This window comes from Bidens hawaiensis, unplaced genomic scaffold, assembly GCF_021521415.1.
Source record: "Bidens hawaiensis isolate Kalapana, Puna unplaced genomic scaffold, B.hawaiensis_p1.1 tig00002423_1, whole genome shotgun sequence".
Taxonomy (NCBI): Eukaryota; Viridiplantae; Streptophyta; class Magnoliopsida; order Asterales; family Asteraceae; genus Bidens; species Bidens hawaiensis.
This window is the reverse complement of record NW_027491133.1, coordinates 2,398,507-2,417,269: the sequence shown is the minus strand read 5'-3', so window position 1 is coordinate 2,417,269 and position 18,763 is coordinate 2,398,507. Positions and strand designations below refer to the sequence as shown.

The window sequence follows — 18,763 nt, the reverse complement described above, 5'->3', positions numbered from 1 at the left end:
CGCTAGACTCTTTTCATAAACATAAAACATCATATGGGACAAGAGACCCAAATACATCAAAAGTAAAAAAGACCCAAACATAACAAAATCTGAATTCTTTAAATGACAAATTCGATCCTACTAAATTAAAGGAGGAAATATACTCTTTATTTATTTACTCTTCAATTCCTTATACAATATTAAGGCCAAGTGTAGTGGGCTACAATATGGGGCGAGAAGGGATGACAAAGGGCTAGAACACCTCCCCCGGAGCGATATTTGGGCGAAAATGGGCGGGGGCGGGGTTAGTTTGTCGCCGGGTGGAGAAGAAATTAATATTATTATATTCATATGACCGTTGTAAACGTTCAAATATTTAAAAAAAATTAATTTAAACAATATATATATATATATATATAAACATACACCTTCTTCTCCATTTCATATCCATTTCATACACAATTCATACCCAAATTCTTCAAAAAATCTAACAAAATGAATCCTATAAACAACCCGAACCAACCGACACTCGTTGAACTCACCGCTACGATGAAAGAAATCATCAAAAAACACAAAAAGTGTGTCGAAGAACTCAACGATACCATGAGAGAAACCGACAAACAACACGAAAAGATTGCCCAAATGTTGGAATTGCGGGAAATGAGTGAAGAATACAAATCCCTCAAAGATGCCGGGTTACACGAAGAGGCCGCATTATTGCAACGACAACGAATGGAAAAAATGCTCCAATATTATGGATATTAGTATTTTATCCAGTTATGTTTTTTTAATATTTTTAGTTATGTAATTTTTTTTTTAATTTTAATGCATTATTAGTTATGTTTTTAAGTTTTTTGCATTTCTTTTTAATTTTAATGCATTTTTATCTAATTATTTAAATAAATTGGTTTTTATTTGTTTAGTTTAGTTATAAAAAGAAAATAATAAAAAAAGAAACTATGAGCCCAACTTGTAGCCCTACAACATCACACCCCAAAAATAAATTTCCACTCCTTGCTGACTGGGCGCTACATGTCACAATTCACCCACAATTATAGCCCCTCCACTACACATAGCCTAAACATAACCGTAAAAGTGTAATTCCATTCTAACCCGAACATGTTTTAACACACCCAATCTACCAAACCTAATAAGAACGTAACCACATCAATCTTATCTTAACCATCAAGTCATACCATCAATTATCAACACCTTTCTTACTTTCTTTACATAAATTACTCTGTCTCATTCCAACTTCTAGAAACAGGCTTATCGTCTTTGGTTTCTTTTCATGCTTTTCATACTTTTAAATACATAATAACAAAAAACCATACCTAAAATCGAAAAAGAAAAACAAACCAGCGGTTGGATATTATCAATCAATCAATTTTAATTAAAGAAAACAATAATAATAATAATAATAATAATAATAATAATAATAATAATAAAGATGACGTTGAGCCACCGACACGTATCCATTCCAAACACTTTGGGTTCCGGCGTTACGCAACCCCTATAAACTATTTAACACCATAATAATATTAATAATAAGCTTATTATTCCTTATCCATTATTCAGGTTCTTAATCCTCCTTTTTCAATTTTATTATTATTTTCTCATCATATATATGTTGTATATGTATACTGTTAATATTAATTAAACTTTAGATCTTCATTATACAAACCCTGTTAATTAGGGTTCTTAACCCATATTAGATTTGGGGTTTTTTACTCTCTTCAATTAATTTCTTTGAAAATGGTGGAATCAATAGCTGCAACTTACCTTCTAGGCCATAGTCCAATACTAGGGCATACTTTGAAAGATCCTTCCTTTAATCGAATTCCGATATGCCCGAATCGATTGCCTCGGTTTCGATCAACCAAAACCCGGGCAATGGAGTTGACCAAAGAGGTCTATAATTTCAAAGAGAGTTCTGATTATGAAACTGATGTTAGTGTTGACCGAAAGCCCGGGTTATGGCCACCTAACAACAAAGCTGATAACCCGTCTTTGCATAACCCGTTGTTGAGACAAGAACGAATGGGGTGCGGGTGGTTAGGTGCGATATTTGAGTGGGAGGGGGTTATTGTTGAAGATAATCCTGATCTCGAGAAGCAGTCGTGGATTGCGCTTTCGCAAATCCCCGCCTCCTTCGTTTATGCTTTCGAGAATCGAAGGGATGAAAAACGAGCAGGCGACTTCGGAGGTTCTTTGCTGGTCAAGAGACCCGAGTCAACTTAAACGGATGTCGTTAAGAAGAGAGCAGATTTATCAAGCGTTACAGGGTGGGGTGTACAGGTTTCGTGACGGGTCGAAGGAGTTTTTAAACGTGTTGACCCGTTACGATATTCCCATGGCGTTAGTCTCGACTCGTCCGAGAGATAATATTGAAGAAGCTATCGGGTCGATTGGGATAAACGGGTTGTTTAATGTGGTGGTGACTGCCGAGGATGTGTATAGAGGGAAACCCGACCCGGAAATGTTTGCTTATGCGGGTCAGTTGTTGCGGTTTATACCCGAACGTTGTATAGTGTTTGGGAATTCGAATTTAACGGTTGAAGCGGCTCACGAGGCTAGAATGAAGTGTGTGGCGGTGGCTAGTAAGCATCCGGTTTATGAGCTAACGGCTGCTGATTTGGTTGTGAGGTGGCTTGATGAGCTGTCGGTTGTTGATTTGAAGAATCTTGCTGATGTGGAATCTTCTGAGTTTGGGGCGGAACCGGAGGTGGAGATGGAGTTGGAGGAAGAAGATGACCCGTCTTCTCGGGTTGCTATTGATGATCATGATTTCTGGTGATTTATATATGAATCTGTATAGTAGCTGTTATGGGTTAAATCCTGATGTTCATGGTGAAAATGTGCATCAGTTGGTTATAGTTTTATGAATACATAAATGGGAATATATGGGGAATGAAAAGGGAACAGGGTAGTCTGCATTAGATTTACCATTTGTAATTGTATGTGTTATATTATATATATGTGTAATTTGTATATAAATATTTCACCTTCGTAGTTACACCTTGTTTAATTTTTGTTTTCCTTTTTTATTACATGTGAAGTTGAGGTGATTGATACAATGTTTAATGGTTCTAATAAAAATTGCAAGTTTATTTACAGAGATGAGTTCTACAACATTATTCCACAATGATTAAAGCTGTTCTTAAAACATTAAGGATAGCTAAAAAAGCAAGACTGTCTTTCACACACACACACACACACACACACATATATATATATATAGGTGTGCACAAACATGTCTTACAAATTATCCAAAATTTTCTTTTGACCTTTAAAGGTGCTCAAGACTATGTGTGAAACATCACATAGTTATGTCATATAAGCTGTCGGGTTGATTGGGATAAGCGGGTTGTTTGATGTCTGTGGCAGTGATAAGTAAGCATCCGGTTGATGAACTCGGTGTTGATTGACTTGGTTGTGGGGTGGCTTGATGAGTTCTACTGATCCAAAATTTTTAACGGTTTTAAGTTTTTATTTGACAAAGACGAGTTCTGCAACATTGTTCCAAAAACATTAAGCCAAGCTAAAACGCAATATAGTCCTCTAGTCCTTTACATGAGTTTATTACACATGACTGGGGACTCAAACCAGCGAATCTCCTGTTTGACTCTTAACGAGCCAGAAACTCACACCCATAATTAAGTAGCAGTAGGTGATTATTTCAACTCGGTCATCTGCTAGCTTGATGAATATTATTATGTTCTGAGATCTTTTTATTCCTCTTTTGCAACAAAGAAAAAGAACCTTTTCATGATGCTCTTTAGTCTTTCAAATTAACATCGAATCTAGTACAATCAGCATTTTAATCATTGCATGTTAACCTTACGAAACGGGAACCTTTTCATGAATCTATCCCACAAGTTTCTGCACATCTCTCTGCATAAAGATCAAGTTTACAGCTTTAAGAGAGAGACAGAAAGCAGTTACACACCACAACAAACACAAAAAAAACGTTAGAACTGATTTTAACGAGGTTGTTTTTACCTCAACTGTGAGAGGTGAAGTTGTCGGGTAATAACGCCCAACAGGCTGCCCGTCCTTTCCAACCAAAAATTTGGCAAAGTTCCATTGAACGTCGTCCCGAAAGATCCCTCTTTTTCCCGACTTCAAGAACTTGTATACTGGTGCAGCATTCTCACCATTCACTTCAATCTACTAGACATTGCAGATATGTTTGCATATGAATCAATCAACCGAGTTTGTTATTTAATAGCAAATTGATTATTATGCATTTGGGCCTATAATTTTTGGGTTACACTATTTATTACTTTTTTATACATCACTTAATAAAAACTATAATTCATGTAGTCGTACAAGAATCGTGCTTTTTCCCCCAGTTTTTAAAGGAATTTGATTATAAAAGTAAGTTCGTTTTACGGTTCACTTCGGTTGTTGATAGAAGCAGAACCGAAACAAACTGGAAATTCGATTTTTGAAAAAACATAAACCCAACTGGCGTTTTTGGGTTGGGTTTGGTTATTTCGGGTACAGATCGGTATTTTCGGCTTCATGCACAACCCTAGTTGATATATATCTAATTTATGTAGGCATATTAGTTCAAATGTTAATACCTGTTTACCTTGTCAAAAACAGGGAACTCGGATTTAAATCGAGTACAAACAAACTCTAAAATCTGTTCATTATTCCCGGGCTCCTCATCGCCAAATTGATTACACGGGAATGCCAAGATTTCCAAACCTACATAGAGTCAACACCAATAGTCAAACATATACATCATGAATCAAATTCTTGCAATTTATAATAAGAATCAAACTCTCATTCAAAAACCAAACCTTTGTCTTTGTATTTTGCGTAGAGTTGATTCAACTCGGTGTAATTTGAACTGGTCAACCCGCTGCCACAAAGATTCACCAGTTTATAAACAAGATTCCATGATCATAAAATAATATCAGGGTAAATCAAATCATACCATTTGGAGGCAACATTGACTACAAGTAGAACTTTTCCTTTGTAGATGCCAAGGTCAACATTGTTTCCATTAGCATCCTGCATATAATAGATCAAAAAAGCTGACAATCAAATGGGGCATTCTTATTAATTATATACCAATTTTGACTTTCCAGGTCAAACTTGTTACATTTTATATTGGAGTTCTTGTAAATATCACATCACTTTCTTCTACATTTATTCTTTGTTATAATCTAGTCTAGGTTACCACATTTTCTTGACATTTTAAAAAAGTTCAATCTTATTAATTTCAGCTTAAAATTTAACCTAGTTGACTTGAAAAGTCAAACTCAAATCCCAAATCCAAGATTTTTTTAAAAGCCATCAAAATCAATACTTTATCAATCAATGGGTATTAATCTTTAAACATTAAGTGTGGTGTTCTCTAATCTAATCAAAATATATTAAAATTTAAGATGAATAAATACAGGTATGTTGTTGATGATTAAAGCAAATATTTTTAAGGGTTGGTGGGCATAAGGTAGTGTTGAATAAATGGTTTACCTTGACTGTAACATCATAGATGGATTCAGGTTGATTCGCCATGAAGATAGGAGCTATAAGCTGTGTTGTGAATTGTGATGATTTTCTTTTGGCATTATTGCAAATCAGCTTTGGATTCTTTATTATTATTATTATTATTATTATTATTATTATTATTATATATTTTTTTAAGTTAATAATGGGTGTTTGAGATTGTTTATTTTGGTATTTATCCCAAAAGTTATAAGAGATTTGTAAATTTAATTAGGGGTACACCGATGAGTTTAACTGATGTAGTTTCGGAAGCGATCAATGGCTCGAAAGACTAATGATTAATCAAAAGACGATAAACAGAACCAAATGTTCCAAGAACAATGTTCTTTATATTAAAACTCAATCAAAAACTAACTAACAAAAAAAAACTAACACCTTATTTATACTAAAACGAAAAAGAGATAAACTAGGAAACTAGATAAACACTAAAATAATAAAAGATATTAAAAATCATAATTCAAATAGAAGATATCCTGCATCATTAGCAATCAGGCCCAACGGCGTTAGTGTGATTGGATTTAATTGCAAGTGAAATGAAACCACATGAACGAAAATCGCAAATTTAAACTATTGGACCAAAACTGCAGATTGAGACAAATCACATAAACGAAAACTATAGTTTACTCTTTTTAAAAGATTCTACTAAAAACTGCTTCATCCTTTCCATAATTTCTTTACCTCAAGTGCAAAAATATAAATTTAATTTATTTAGTTATGTGTTTATTTGATTTTTAAAACTTCTTATATTATACTTATTAATCTGTTTTGTGTGTTTAAGGAAAGGAAGAAGTTGCAATTGGAACTTGGATTCCTACACTGTTGTTGGCGCGGTCGTTAATTAATCGTAGGTTGCCGGTTGTTGTCGGGTTTGATTTACGAAGCAGTAGTTGTTAATCCTTTAACGAGATGTTTGCTTCTTTTATTTTGCTGATTCACAAAAATAACATGGACACCTTTAATCCAGTTCACATATGGATTCCCCTTACAACCCAAATCATCAAATCACCATTCACATCATCAATTTCTTTAAAGTTAAAACGAGCTTCAGTCAAAGACTTATAAATAATAATAATAATAATAATAATAATAATAATAATAATAACAACAACAAGATGCAAAAGAATTGGTTCATAAATTTGTATAGAGACACTTGTTGCCATTGTAGTTCTGCTGTTAATATATAATTGATAACATACCTATCATTATAATATATTTTTATAATATTTTAGTCACACTTTCGATTTATGTTTTCTGCACAACAACTGTTAGGTGATTTCGGGTGAATTCCAGGGCTACCAATCATTTTTTGGTCAATCCTAATGGCCTTCCTCATCCTAATTGAAGATCTATCGATAATGATGCTTGACTAGTCCTCTCGAATCATATCCGGGATGTAAAGTTTGTATTACTTTCAGTTTTCTTATGTATTAAGAACACATACTTTGTAACTGTTGATGATTAATCTATGAGTATTGATGTTTAGTATTGTTGTGCATTCAGCCGGTTTAGGTTTACGTTGATCAGAACAATTAGTTTGTCGGTTGCTATAATAATTGCTCATATGATTGTTTTGATTAGTTGAATACAAAGAAGCATACATTGCTCTTAGTTGAGTCACATTGACACGAACTGTTTGATAACCAGTGCCGTGTGTTAGCGATTTTTGATGCCTAAGGTTTAGCTCGTTAATCAGTCTGTGTTAATCAGTAATAGTTAATCTGTTAGGCTGCATGATATTACTGTTTGTTTGCATTCTTAAACCCCGGGTGTGATTTGCTTTTGTTAATTGCTTGAATTCTTAAATTGCTTAATCAATCTAAAAACCAAATTATTTGCTTGTGTGATCAGCACTACACTTTATTACTTCATAATATTATAAATTGGTTGCACGTTACACTGGCCACATACTCCTATTTGTTCGACACCCTACTTACCCTAGCTTGCTTAGGTAATTAGGAACTGATTTTAATTGTTTTTGACTAGATAGCGACAATCTAGTATTAGGATACATAGGCGAAACATTACAGGTAATACATTCTAGCATCAAAATATGTTCTTTGGGTAATTGAAACTGATTCTACATTTTCAATGAACTACTAAAACAGATAAATGTGGGAGTACTACAAGACCACACCATCGACCAACCAAATTCCTGCCACAACACGCGGGGGGTCAAAAGTAGTTATTTATTTATGAATTATGATCCAACATAATTAATTAAGAAACATAAGGTGGTAATCAAGGTTGATACAATGACGAACGACAAGATAAGGCAAAAAGCCATACACGCTGTAGTTTCTGTCCAGGGTATGTGCGTACCTACATAATTCATACATAGTAATTTTTTATTTAAAAAGATAACAAATTGATATGAAATGTTGTTTGTAGGGTCCATTCCGTAGTCGCAGATCTGTATGGCTGATCGATCACGATGATCCGAGTATGAAGATCGCAAAGATGGCCAAGAAGTTGAAGAAGGTGGGGCCTGCGAAGATTATATCAGTTGGGCTGGGCTGGGCTGGGCTGGGTATAGCTGCTTAATTATTTTCATGTCAACTAAGTGCACACATATAACATAGTACGTATGTTTTATACAGTTAATAATTGGTGTAATTTGGATCTAGCTTCTAACTTAATTGCGATGAATTGTATCTAATTATAGTTATAATGATTATAATTTTGCAACCATTTACTGAAAATTTCTTCAATTTTAATATTATTAAATATTAGTTATATTATTATTATTATTATTATTATTATTATTGTCCTCTCCAAAAATTACAACTTATTTAATTTGGAGACAATAACAATAACAAATAAAGATATAATTATTATATAATAATGTTATAATTGAAGAAATTTCAAACGCTTGCAAGAAGAAGATATAATTATTATAATTATAATTATGTAGAATTCATCGGCATTCAATTAGAAGCTAGATCCAAATTACACCAATTATTAACTGTATAAAATATAGACACTATGTTATACGTGCGTACTCAGTTGACATGAAAATAATTAAGCAGCTATACCCGGCCCAACCGATATAATCTCCGCAGGCCCCGCCTTCTTTAGCTTTTTGACCATCCTCTCGATGTCCATATCTCCGGTCACCGTAGTTCATCAGCCATTCAGAGCTGCGACTAAGGAATGGACCCTTGCAAAACCCATTTCATATCAATTTGTTATTAAAAATAAACATATATGAATTATGTATGTACACACTTACCCTGGACAGAATCTACAGCATGATGGGTTTTTGCCTTATTTTGTCATTTGCCATGGTATAAACCTTGATTATCACCTTCTGTTTCTTAATTAATTATCTTGAATCATAATTCCTAAATAAATAATGTGAGATTTTTTTTATTAAAAACATTGATGGATATATCTATCAAGAGGATGAAAAAAGGATTATATACCTGGGAAGCTATATGAGTATGGGAGCGAGCTGACTACTGAATTAGTGAATGTGAAGATGAAGAAAATGATACTTGATTGAAGGTGTGTGAGGATGAATAATTGAAATGCAGCTTCTTCCTTTATATTGAATGCTAGTAAGCAGTACAACGTATGATGATTTGTAGTAGTATACTAGTATAGTATTTTGCTGTTATTGTGAAGCCTTTTACTTTCATATATATGTTTTATATGGATAACTATTTTATTTTATTTATTTAATTGTTAACTAAGTTCAAATTTCTATATTGAAACAGATTGTATGGTTATGGCCACATTTCACCACATTTCAAATGATTTTGCCTTTAGTCTTATATTTGTATCTATGTGCAGAAATTTGATCGCTGGCCGTTTCAAAAGCTCTTTTTTTATCCCCGAAAATTTAATTGTACCTAAAAAGTTTTGGGAGACCAATTTGTAAAAAGTTTAAAGTGTTTTATAGTTAAAAGTTAAAAAGCTAAAAGTTTTGTTCAATATGTAATAGTGTAAAAGTTTTGTGATTGAAGTTGAAAGCCTAAAAGCATTTCAACAAAAGTTAGTTTTGTGGGAAAAGTTGATGGTGAAACTTTAGGGGCAATAGTTCAAATAACAAATTAGTGATGGTAAAAGAAAAGGTTAACAAAATCAAATTAATGCATGTTGATAAGATATAAAAGAATAAAACTAATGGTTGTTGATAACATTAAAGAAAATTCAATTAATGTAGCCAGACATATGAGTTGTTGTGTCCTCTTTTCCTTCAACACACCTCTACCTCTAAAAAGGGAAAATTACAAAATACAGAGTAATAGAAAAGATGCTCTAATGTAATTACTTTCAAAGTTGTAAAGCAATGTCAGTATAAACATGTTACAAATACATTTGTTTTCTTTTCTAAATGTCTAAAATATAACAAATAAAATACTTGAATTACATATATTGACATTTTAAATATCTAATTAACCTTAATTAGATGCATAAGTAACATTTCTCATCGTGTTATCTGTAGAAAGAGATAATTGGTATAATTTGCTTGATTCTCATTATCACCAAACCGGTTCCATATATACACATGAAATCCCATTTAATTAGAGATGAAATCAACTAACAATATTATCTATATTTAACCGATATACATGCCAACTATACAATATCTATTAGACCCCGCAGTCGAAGCTGGAGGTTCACGAAGGCTGAAACTGGCACAAAAATCTTCAAATAGGGCTTTAGGAAGGCCTTTCGTAAATATGTCAGCAATCTGGTAACGGGATGGAACGTGAAGAACGCGCACGAGACCTCGTTGAACTTGTTCATGAACAAAGTGGATGTCAAGCTCAATGTGTTTAGTTCGTTGGTGCTGGACCGGGTTACCGGATAGGTAAATGGAGCTTAAGTTATCACAATACACCAATGAAGCATGAGTGAGTGGCCGATTGAGTTCCAGAAGAAGGTTTCGAATCCAACAAATTTCTGCAACAACATTTGCAATACCTCGGTATTCGGCTTCCGCGCTTGAACGTGAGATGGTTGATTGGCGTTACGAGGACCAAGCTAGCAAGTTGTTGCCAAAGTATACGCAGTAGCCCGACGTGGATCGACGAGTGTCGGGACACCACGCCCAATCGGCATCAGTGTAGGCACGTAACGAGGTCGAGGTCATCGGTCCAAGAGTAAGTCCAAGATGAGAGGTGCCCCGAATGTATCGTATGATACGTTTTAAACTATCCCAGTGCGGAAGGCGCGGGGAATGCATGTGCATGCAAACCTGTTGGACCGCGTACGAGATGTCGGGTATCGTAAAGGTGAGATACTGGAGGGCTCCGGCCAAGCTTTTGTAAAGGGACGGGTCCTCGAATTCGGGGCCATCTGAAGGAAGCTTTCCTTTAGTGTCAACCGGAGTTGCAACGGGTTCGCAAGAGGTCATGCCGGCTCGATTTATTATGTCTTGCGCGTAATTCTTTTGTGAGAGGAACATTTCGTTACCCGTTCGTTTTACTGATATCCCCAAGAAATAGCTCAACGGTCCTAAATCTTTCATTGCGAATTCGGAGCTTAAACGGTCCATCAGATTAATACGAAGTTGCTCGGACGATGTCGTGAGAAGTATTTCGTCCACATAGAAAAGCAAATACGCGGTGTCGGAACCGTGAAGATAGGTGAACAGTGAGTTGTCACTCCGGCTTTGCTTGAATCCCAATTTGAGAACAAATTCGGTGAAACGTTGGTACCAAGCTCGAGGTGTCTGTTTCAGGCCGTATAATGACTTTTTAAGCAAGCAAACGTGATCCGGGAACCTTCTATCTCGAAAACCCATAGGTTGATGCATGTATACCATCTCGTTTAGGTTCCCGTGAAGAAAAGCATTCGTGACGTCAAGTTGATGAACGGCCCACGATTGAGATAGTGCGATAGATAGGACCGTTCGGATGGTTGCCGGTTTGACAACTGGGCTAAAAGTTTCACCGCAATCAATACCAACCTGTTGACTACGACCATCGCACACCAAGCGCGCTTTATAGCGCTCCAATGACCTGTCGGATCTGAATTTATGCCTGAATAACCACATGCACCTGATAATATTCATAGTCGGTTGTCGTGGGACTAACTCCCACGTCTCATTTTTAACAAGGGCATCGTACTCGTTTTGCATAGCGTTTCGCCATACAATAGTGGACAAGGCAGTTTTCGGCGAGTTGGGTATTGGTTCGACATGTGTAGTGTTAAGGTTGAAGTGTGGTTTCGGTTTCAAGATCCCGTCCATGGCACGTGTCCGCATGGTATGAGTGGGAGGGGGGGGGGCGTAGGCTGTGATGTGGAGTGTGTTGGCATTGGGGCCGTAGGCTGGGTGGTGGCTACGGCTTTCGGACGGTGAGAGTAGGTGAGAATCGGTGAAAGTATATTAACCGAAGACGGTTCAGTTTGGGGAGAAGACGGTTTGTTGGGAGTTTGACCGGTTGTTTGGGGAGTTTGGGGAGAAGTCGGTTCGATTGGAGAAACCGGTTCGTTTATTGGATTGATGGGTGGGGTAGTAGAGTCCCCCGGTTTGGCAATAGGTGGGTTTGGAAACGGGTTCTGAGAGGAGGGTTTGTAAGGAGGGTTATGGATGTTCGACCAAATGGATGGATGTGGTGGTTCGGACAGGAATATATACGGGTCCGATGTCGGTTTGGTGGTTTTGGAATATGGAAAAACGGTTTCGTCAAAGATTACATGTCGGGAAGTAATCATTTGACGGGTATTTAGATCGAAGCACCGGTAACCGCGGTGGTTTGGTGGATATCCGAGGAAAACGCATGCATTTGACCGGGGTTCAGGTTTATGTATCATGGTGGATGGTTTGAGTGGGTAGCATAGGCAGCCAAACACTCGAAGATGAGTGTAGGATGGTTGACGATTATATAGGACTGTGGTTGGGTTGTTGGGTTATTTGGTTTGTTGGGTAGGATGTTTAAAAGGTAGGTTGTTGTTTCAAGAGCATAGTGCCAATAGGTGTTTGGTAGGTTGGATTGAGAAAGAAGAGTGCGAACCATGTTATTGATAGTGCGGATTTTGCGTTCGGCCCTACCATTTTGGGAGGAGGTATGAGGGCACGATAGACGGAACGTCATACCGTGTTGATTAAAGAATTGAGTGAATTGATTATTGATGTATTATTTGCCGTTATCGCATTGTAATTGTTTAATGCGTTTATCAAATTGTGTTCCAATCAGGTTATAAAATTGTTGAAAAATGGAGAAAACTTGTGATTTCCTACTGATCGGAAACGTCCATATAAATTCAGAAAAATCATCAATAAATAAGATGTAGTAGCGGTGACCCCCGGAACTCAAGATCGGTGAGGTCCAAAGGTCACTGTGAACAATTTCAAACGGCAAATAAGTACGATTACATGAAGTAATAAAAGGGAGTTTGACACTTTTCCCAAAAACACACGGTTCGCAGACACGTTTATTAGACTTAGAAAAAGAAATAAAGGAAGATTTCTTGAGAGATTGCAAAGGACATGAGCCAGGGTGGCCAAGACGTTGATGCCACAGTGTTTGTGAGATCGCCACATTTGCTGATGGAGACTTGATTTTTGAGAGCATTTGTGGCGTCAGGAGATACAAATCACCGGTACTGTTGCATCGGAGGATACGGGTCCGCGTCTTGAGGAGGTCCTTCACAGTAAAACCGAAAGGGTCAAATTTAACAGAAACCCAATTATCTGTGATTAAACGTCTAACAGATAAAAGATTATGGATTAAATTAGGTGCATAAAGGACGTTGGTTAATTTAAGTGGCGGAAACGGTGGGGATAAGGTTTGATTGCCTTGTCCAAGAACCGGAACAGTGGTCCCGTTTCCAACGATAATATTACGATGAATGCCATTATTAAAGTAAGACGTGAAGTTACCTGGCTGATTTGTCATGTGGGTGGTTGCTCCGCTGTCCATAGCCCATGGAGTATCCGATGGATTAAGTGACATTGTGTATAAGGCCTGGTCAATGTCGGTCGGGGTGTAACCTGCTGTAAACGTCTGATTCGGTCGTGGGCCTAGGATACCCGGAGAATGACTACCAGTGGACCGAGGGGTGGTTGGATATGGGCACGATGGTTGATTAGACCATTGATTTGCATGTGAACTGTGGCCCCATGAGGGCTTGAAAACCCATTGACCTTGAACCGAGTTGAATAGATTTGGAGGCTGTGAATAGGTGCGGTTGGGTGGTGCTCGACCACCAAAAACGACTACGGCCCCTACCACGGGACCTACCCCTACCCCTACCGCGGTCAGCCGATGCGTCAGGAGTGGACCGCTTGTCCGACCGAGGGGCTTGAGTGTCGGGTTTCTGAGAGGTTGTAGCATGAAGAGCGGCTCCCGCGTTCTGTGATGCATGTAAGGTCATGTTCGTTTTTCGATCATATTCCCGCATAAGCTTGGAACGTGCCTCGTGAAACGAGGGAAGCGGTTGAAGGTTGGAAATCAACATAGCAATCCCTTCGTATTGCTCGTTTAACCCGGTAACAAGTTGTTGAACCATCTTCACATCCGTTAATGGCGTCTCGACATTAGCAAGTTGGTCGCATATGACCTTGACCTCTTGACAGTAGGCTGCCATGTTTTCAAAGTTATCGAGGTGGGTATTATTAAGTTTCTGGGTAAGATAGATGGCTCTGGATGATTTGTTATCTTGGAATAATGTTTCAAGGGTGGTCCAAGCTTCATGTGCAGTCGTGTTGGGTTTGAGGATGGTGTTGATAAGGTCAAGAGAGATGGTGCCATAGATCCATTGAAGGACTATGGCATCTAACCGATCCCAAAGGTCGGCGGCAGCAAGGGCAGCCGCGATGTCTTCGGCGGTTTGTTTTTCCTTGGACGCGGAGGAGGCAGCAGGGGCGGGTTTTGGCAATAGGTGATTGTAAACTTGATATGCACGGCAATGGATCTTAAACAATTCTGACCACAATGTGTATTGGCCGGTCTCGTTATCGAGAAGAATCGGGACAACATGCCTGATGTTGAAAACGGTAATTGCTGGGTGAAGTTTCGATTCCATTGTTGGTGAGTAGGATCGAGGGGGTACTGCCGGTGAGTGAAAGAGAGATGATGAAGGAGGAGAGGGTGGGCGGTAGCGGTAGCGGTGATTAGGCTAATGATACAATGTAGAAAGAGATAATTGGTATAATTTGCTTGATTCTCATTATCACCAAACCGGTTCCATATATACACATGAAATCCCATTTATTTAGGGATGAAATCAACTAACAATATTATCTATATTTAACCAATATACATGCCAACTATACAATATCTATTATTATCATATTGAGAAAAAGCGATAGTTCACAATAAAATGGACATTTAATACATAGCTAGTTTAAGTATAAAAGTACGAGATCTGCATAAACAAAGCGTCACACGGATCATGATTCCAAGCATTAATCCAAATAATCACTTTCATTTTGAAAAGTTCAAGCAACATATCTTATGTTTTATTATTATATAATTCATGCATCCCCATAATCATAAGTTCAAGCAAGAATCTTGCGAATTGAAAAAAAAGAAAATGTAATGCATAATATTTTGAAAGAGATGTTCTTTCACTAAAAAAAGAATAACATCAATCTTCACAGTACACTCCTTAATTGGTGTATGGCGAGTATCCCATGCAGGAGGGGACCAACCTAACAAACTTTTGTAAAATTTATGGGTATGTATATAATTATATTGCATATATATTACATCTAATAACATGGCCATAGAAGAGGCAAAATTATCTATAACAGTAAAATGTACATATATTATAGAAGTACAAACAATTAAAACAATTAAAATGTGATTATATTGTATTTAGATAATAAAAATACACACTGCAAAAGTAAGGTTGGATCTTGTAATCAAACCAGTTAACCATAGCAGGAGTTAATGAAAGCGTAATCAAAGACGACTAATCAGTATAAAAGCATGTAACAATCTTCTACCTAATCCAGTAATCTTAATTCGAATAATCAAAGTCGTAATCAAATTTGCCCGTCCGTGTTGCACAAACAAATTTGTAATGAAAGTTGAATAATCATAATCATAATCATAATCGAAGTAGAGTAATTAAGTTATCGGAAATGCAAATTGTGGGATTATTGAAATTCTTAAATACGTTAAATTGTAGAATTGTAGAATCCTTTTAAAACGAGAAGACTGAAGATGATATAATATTAACACTGAAAATATTATTACTAACGTTTAACTAATTCTGTGTTTTTTACCTTTTAATTAATATAAATGGGCATGGAGAATGAGTCATGGACCATCTAAATTAGTTATATGCCCCCCCCCCCCCCCCCCAAAATTTATAGGCCTAGTTTGATTGATAATACATGCCATGCGTCACCGCGTCTTGTTTTTCTATGACATTACCTAAGTTGACCCGATCAGGTGCCTGTGATTTTACCGAATTATTTTATGTCACACAAAATGTATTTATATAAAAATGAAAAATTAAAAGACCAAACGTACCCTACTACGTCAACAACACCAGTACACCACAAGCTTTTTTCTTATGAGTGTAACTGTGTAAGGAAGGATGCGAGTTTGAAATGAGGGGAAATGTGTTATTTACTTTCTTATTACATCAACTATCAACTAACTCAGTTTTGAGTTAAAAACCTACATCATGCACCAAATTCTTTAAATTTATATGCTTACAACAAGAATTAAACAAACTGTTTATAAGAAAAAAAAACAAATCTTGATCTTTGTTTGCATAGAGTTGATTCAACTCGGTGTAATTTGAACTGGGCACCCGCTGCCCCAAAGATTCACCATTTTATAAATAAGATTACATGATCTAGCCTGACAGAGGCGGATCCAGAAATTTATACTACGGATGACACAAAATGGATAGTGTAAAAAATGGTTCGGGTCAAAGATTGAGAACATGGTCAGTCAAACATTCTAAGTCCTGGAGCGGAACGAACTTTCAGGGCACTTGAGTGTGCATATTGGCTTTTTTAAATGGTAAAGTTAAAATATAAAGGAAGACAAAAATTAGAAATGTAAGAAGGATTTGTGTTAAAAAAAAAAACCTCTAAACAAAAAATTCAAAAAAAAAAAATAATAATTAAAAAATCATAACTCAAAATATAAATAAAAAACAAAAAAATTAAAAAACCAAAATATTTCTCCCGTCATTCCCGTTCCAAAGAAAAAAAAAACGACGAAAAGACACAATGTAGAGAAAAAGACACAATGCCGAAAATGTACAAACAACACAATGATAAATAAAAAAAGACACAATAGGTCGCAAAATTTAACACAATGCCGAACAAAATGCAACACAATTTTGAGTAATATAACACAATATCAAGAAAAAAGATACAATCAATAACGAAAATAAACGCAAAACACAATGATAAATAAAAAGACTCAATGATATTTTTTCCTGAACATTGTGTCTTTTTCGTGTTTTTTTAGAACAAGGAAGACGGTGAAAACATTTTGCTTTTATAAATTTTTTATTTTTTATTAATTTTTGAGTTATGATTTTTTTATTAATTTTTCATTGTTTTTTAAGGGACTTTTTTTGACTAAAAATCGTTCTCATTTTTGTCCCTCTTTGTAGAGTAATTTAACTATTTTTAAAATGCCACATTTTAAATGTTAAAACATATATTATACTATACTATATAAAAGTAGTTAAGTTATATTTAATTCAAATAAAGTTATATTAGTTATATTCTCTTCTATTTTCATCTTCAAAGTTTAGAGGCATCTGACGGACTCATTGGCTAAAACAATATTTTATTAGGTACCATTTATGTTTGCTCTCTCATTATTTCGTAGTTGACGGTGATTGACAGTGACGGAACTAAAATATGAGAACGATAGGTTCAACATATTGTATGAACTAGGTTATTTACCCGTGTCTTACACGGCTCGGACAACTTAAATTTTGTAAGTGATAACTTCTGATGAATAAAGTTGAGTAATACATTAAGTAAGTACAAAGTTAAATTATAACTACTATTCACAAACTTAAAAATAAATCATAAATCTCTAAAGACTTCTTTCGATACAACATTAAATAATACACTAAAAGTATGGTAAAATAGTATTATGAGAGCATAAACGGAACAATCGAAACAATACAACCAATCGTCAATAGAAGAAAACGCTCGATTAGTTGAAGAATGTATGGTAAAGGAGAATCGATAAGGTTTTGATCGACAAAATATGGATAGAACGAAAGATATTACAGTTACATGTGAAAAGAAGATGGGCCGAGTTCAATTAAAGATCCATGTATTTTTAACAATGAACCCGTTGAATAATGAAAATGTTCAGTTTATAAAAATGTTTTATAAATAAACCTAACGTTTTTAATATATATAAAATACGTTTTGTAAAAACAATTAGAGAAATCACTAAACAAAAAATATATAAAAAGAACTTTAAAAAGTATGTATAATAAATGTATAATTAATAGGGGAGAGAGACGGGAAAAATGAATAAGAATACATAAAAGAATGACATGTGACTTGAGAAAAATTTTATTTATTATATAGTATAGATTAATAACATTCTTTAGCAATCAATGCAGTAATTGTAATCTTCGGATTCTCGTATTTTAAAAATCATTGTAAACTATTTCATTTATTATTATTACGAAAACATCTTATTTTGAGTTGTTATCTAATGTATATTTTTTATAGGACATTTTTATGTAAGCACAAAATAATTATATATATTAAACAAAATAACTTAATATATAATAGCTTATAATACATAATAGTTTGATTACACACTTGAAGCTACATAAACAATTAAAAAACGAATTAGTATATATCCAAATTTTAAACTTTTACACCAATATAACAAATAATAACTTAAAACAAACAAATATTTACGTACCTAATTCAAATAATATATTTGAATAAAAATTAAAACTAAGATCATCTACAATAGTGGATGAGTAAAAAAAAAAAACTAAATGCGTCACATCAGTTGTCACATCAGATTTCCACTCATTCACTTTCAAACATAAAAAAACTCTCATTTCTTCCTCAACACTACATCCACTTTTAAACTCTCATCTCGTAAATTGAGAAAAAATAGGACTTGGAGAGTTATGGGCATATACGAATATTGTTATAATGTTCACGATGGTGATAGACGATGTAGGTTGATTTGCTTAACCGAAAATGCGATTGTCGAAAATGGCAGGTTTCAGGGTTACCTTGTGGGCACGTAATTGTTTGCAAATTTAACAAACAAACAGATTGTAGTTACTTGGCAACAGACTACTATAGAAAAGAGTACATGTTATCTACGTATTTAGAGCC

The 18,763-nt window shown here is 35.4% G+C and overlaps 1 protein-coding gene and 1 pseudogene across 1 annotated transcript; one reads left to right on the top strand and one right to left on the bottom strand.

The window, feature by feature from the left end:
• The first annotated feature begins 1,450 nt into the window (after nucleotides 1-1,450).
• On the top strand, nucleotides 1,451-2,894 carry LOC143619368 (5-amino-6-(5-phospho-D-ribitylamino)uracil phosphatase, chloroplastic pseudogene; annotated as a pseudogene).
• A 690-nt stretch (nucleotides 2,895-3,584) lies between these two features.
• On the bottom strand, nucleotides 3,585-5,520 carry LOC143619311 (putative glutathione peroxidase 8). The gene is made up of 6 exons (XM_077091266.1): nucleotides 5,470-5,520; nucleotides 4,928-5,004; nucleotides 4,791-4,852; nucleotides 4,577-4,695; nucleotides 3,982-4,149; nucleotides 3,585-3,873 (listed from the first exon to the last, which is right to left on the bottom strand). Exons 1-6 carry the CDS (start codon nucleotides 5,509-5,511, stop codon nucleotides 3,847-3,849), a joined length of 495 nt encoding a protein of 164 aa, XP_076947381.1. The 5' UTR covers nucleotides 5,512-5,520; the 3' UTR covers nucleotides 3,585-3,846.
• Between the last annotated feature and the right edge of the window lie 13,243 nt (nucleotides 5,521-18,763).

Bases quoted from the DNA above. Each gene is read 5' to 3' on its own strand.
- LOC143619311 (XM_077091266.1), bottom strand. From the start codon at position 5,511: ATGGCGAATCAACCTGAATCCATCTATGATGTTACAGTCAAG. The intron at 4,853-4,927 runs GTATGATTTGAT...TCTTTGTGGCAG, and splicing joins GTCAATGTTGCCTCCAAATG to CGGGTTGACCAGTTCAAATT. The intron at 4,150-4,576 runs GTAAACAGGTAT...AATGTCTAGTAG, and splicing joins AGTTCCCTGTTTTTGACAAG to ATTGAAGTGAATGGTGAGAA.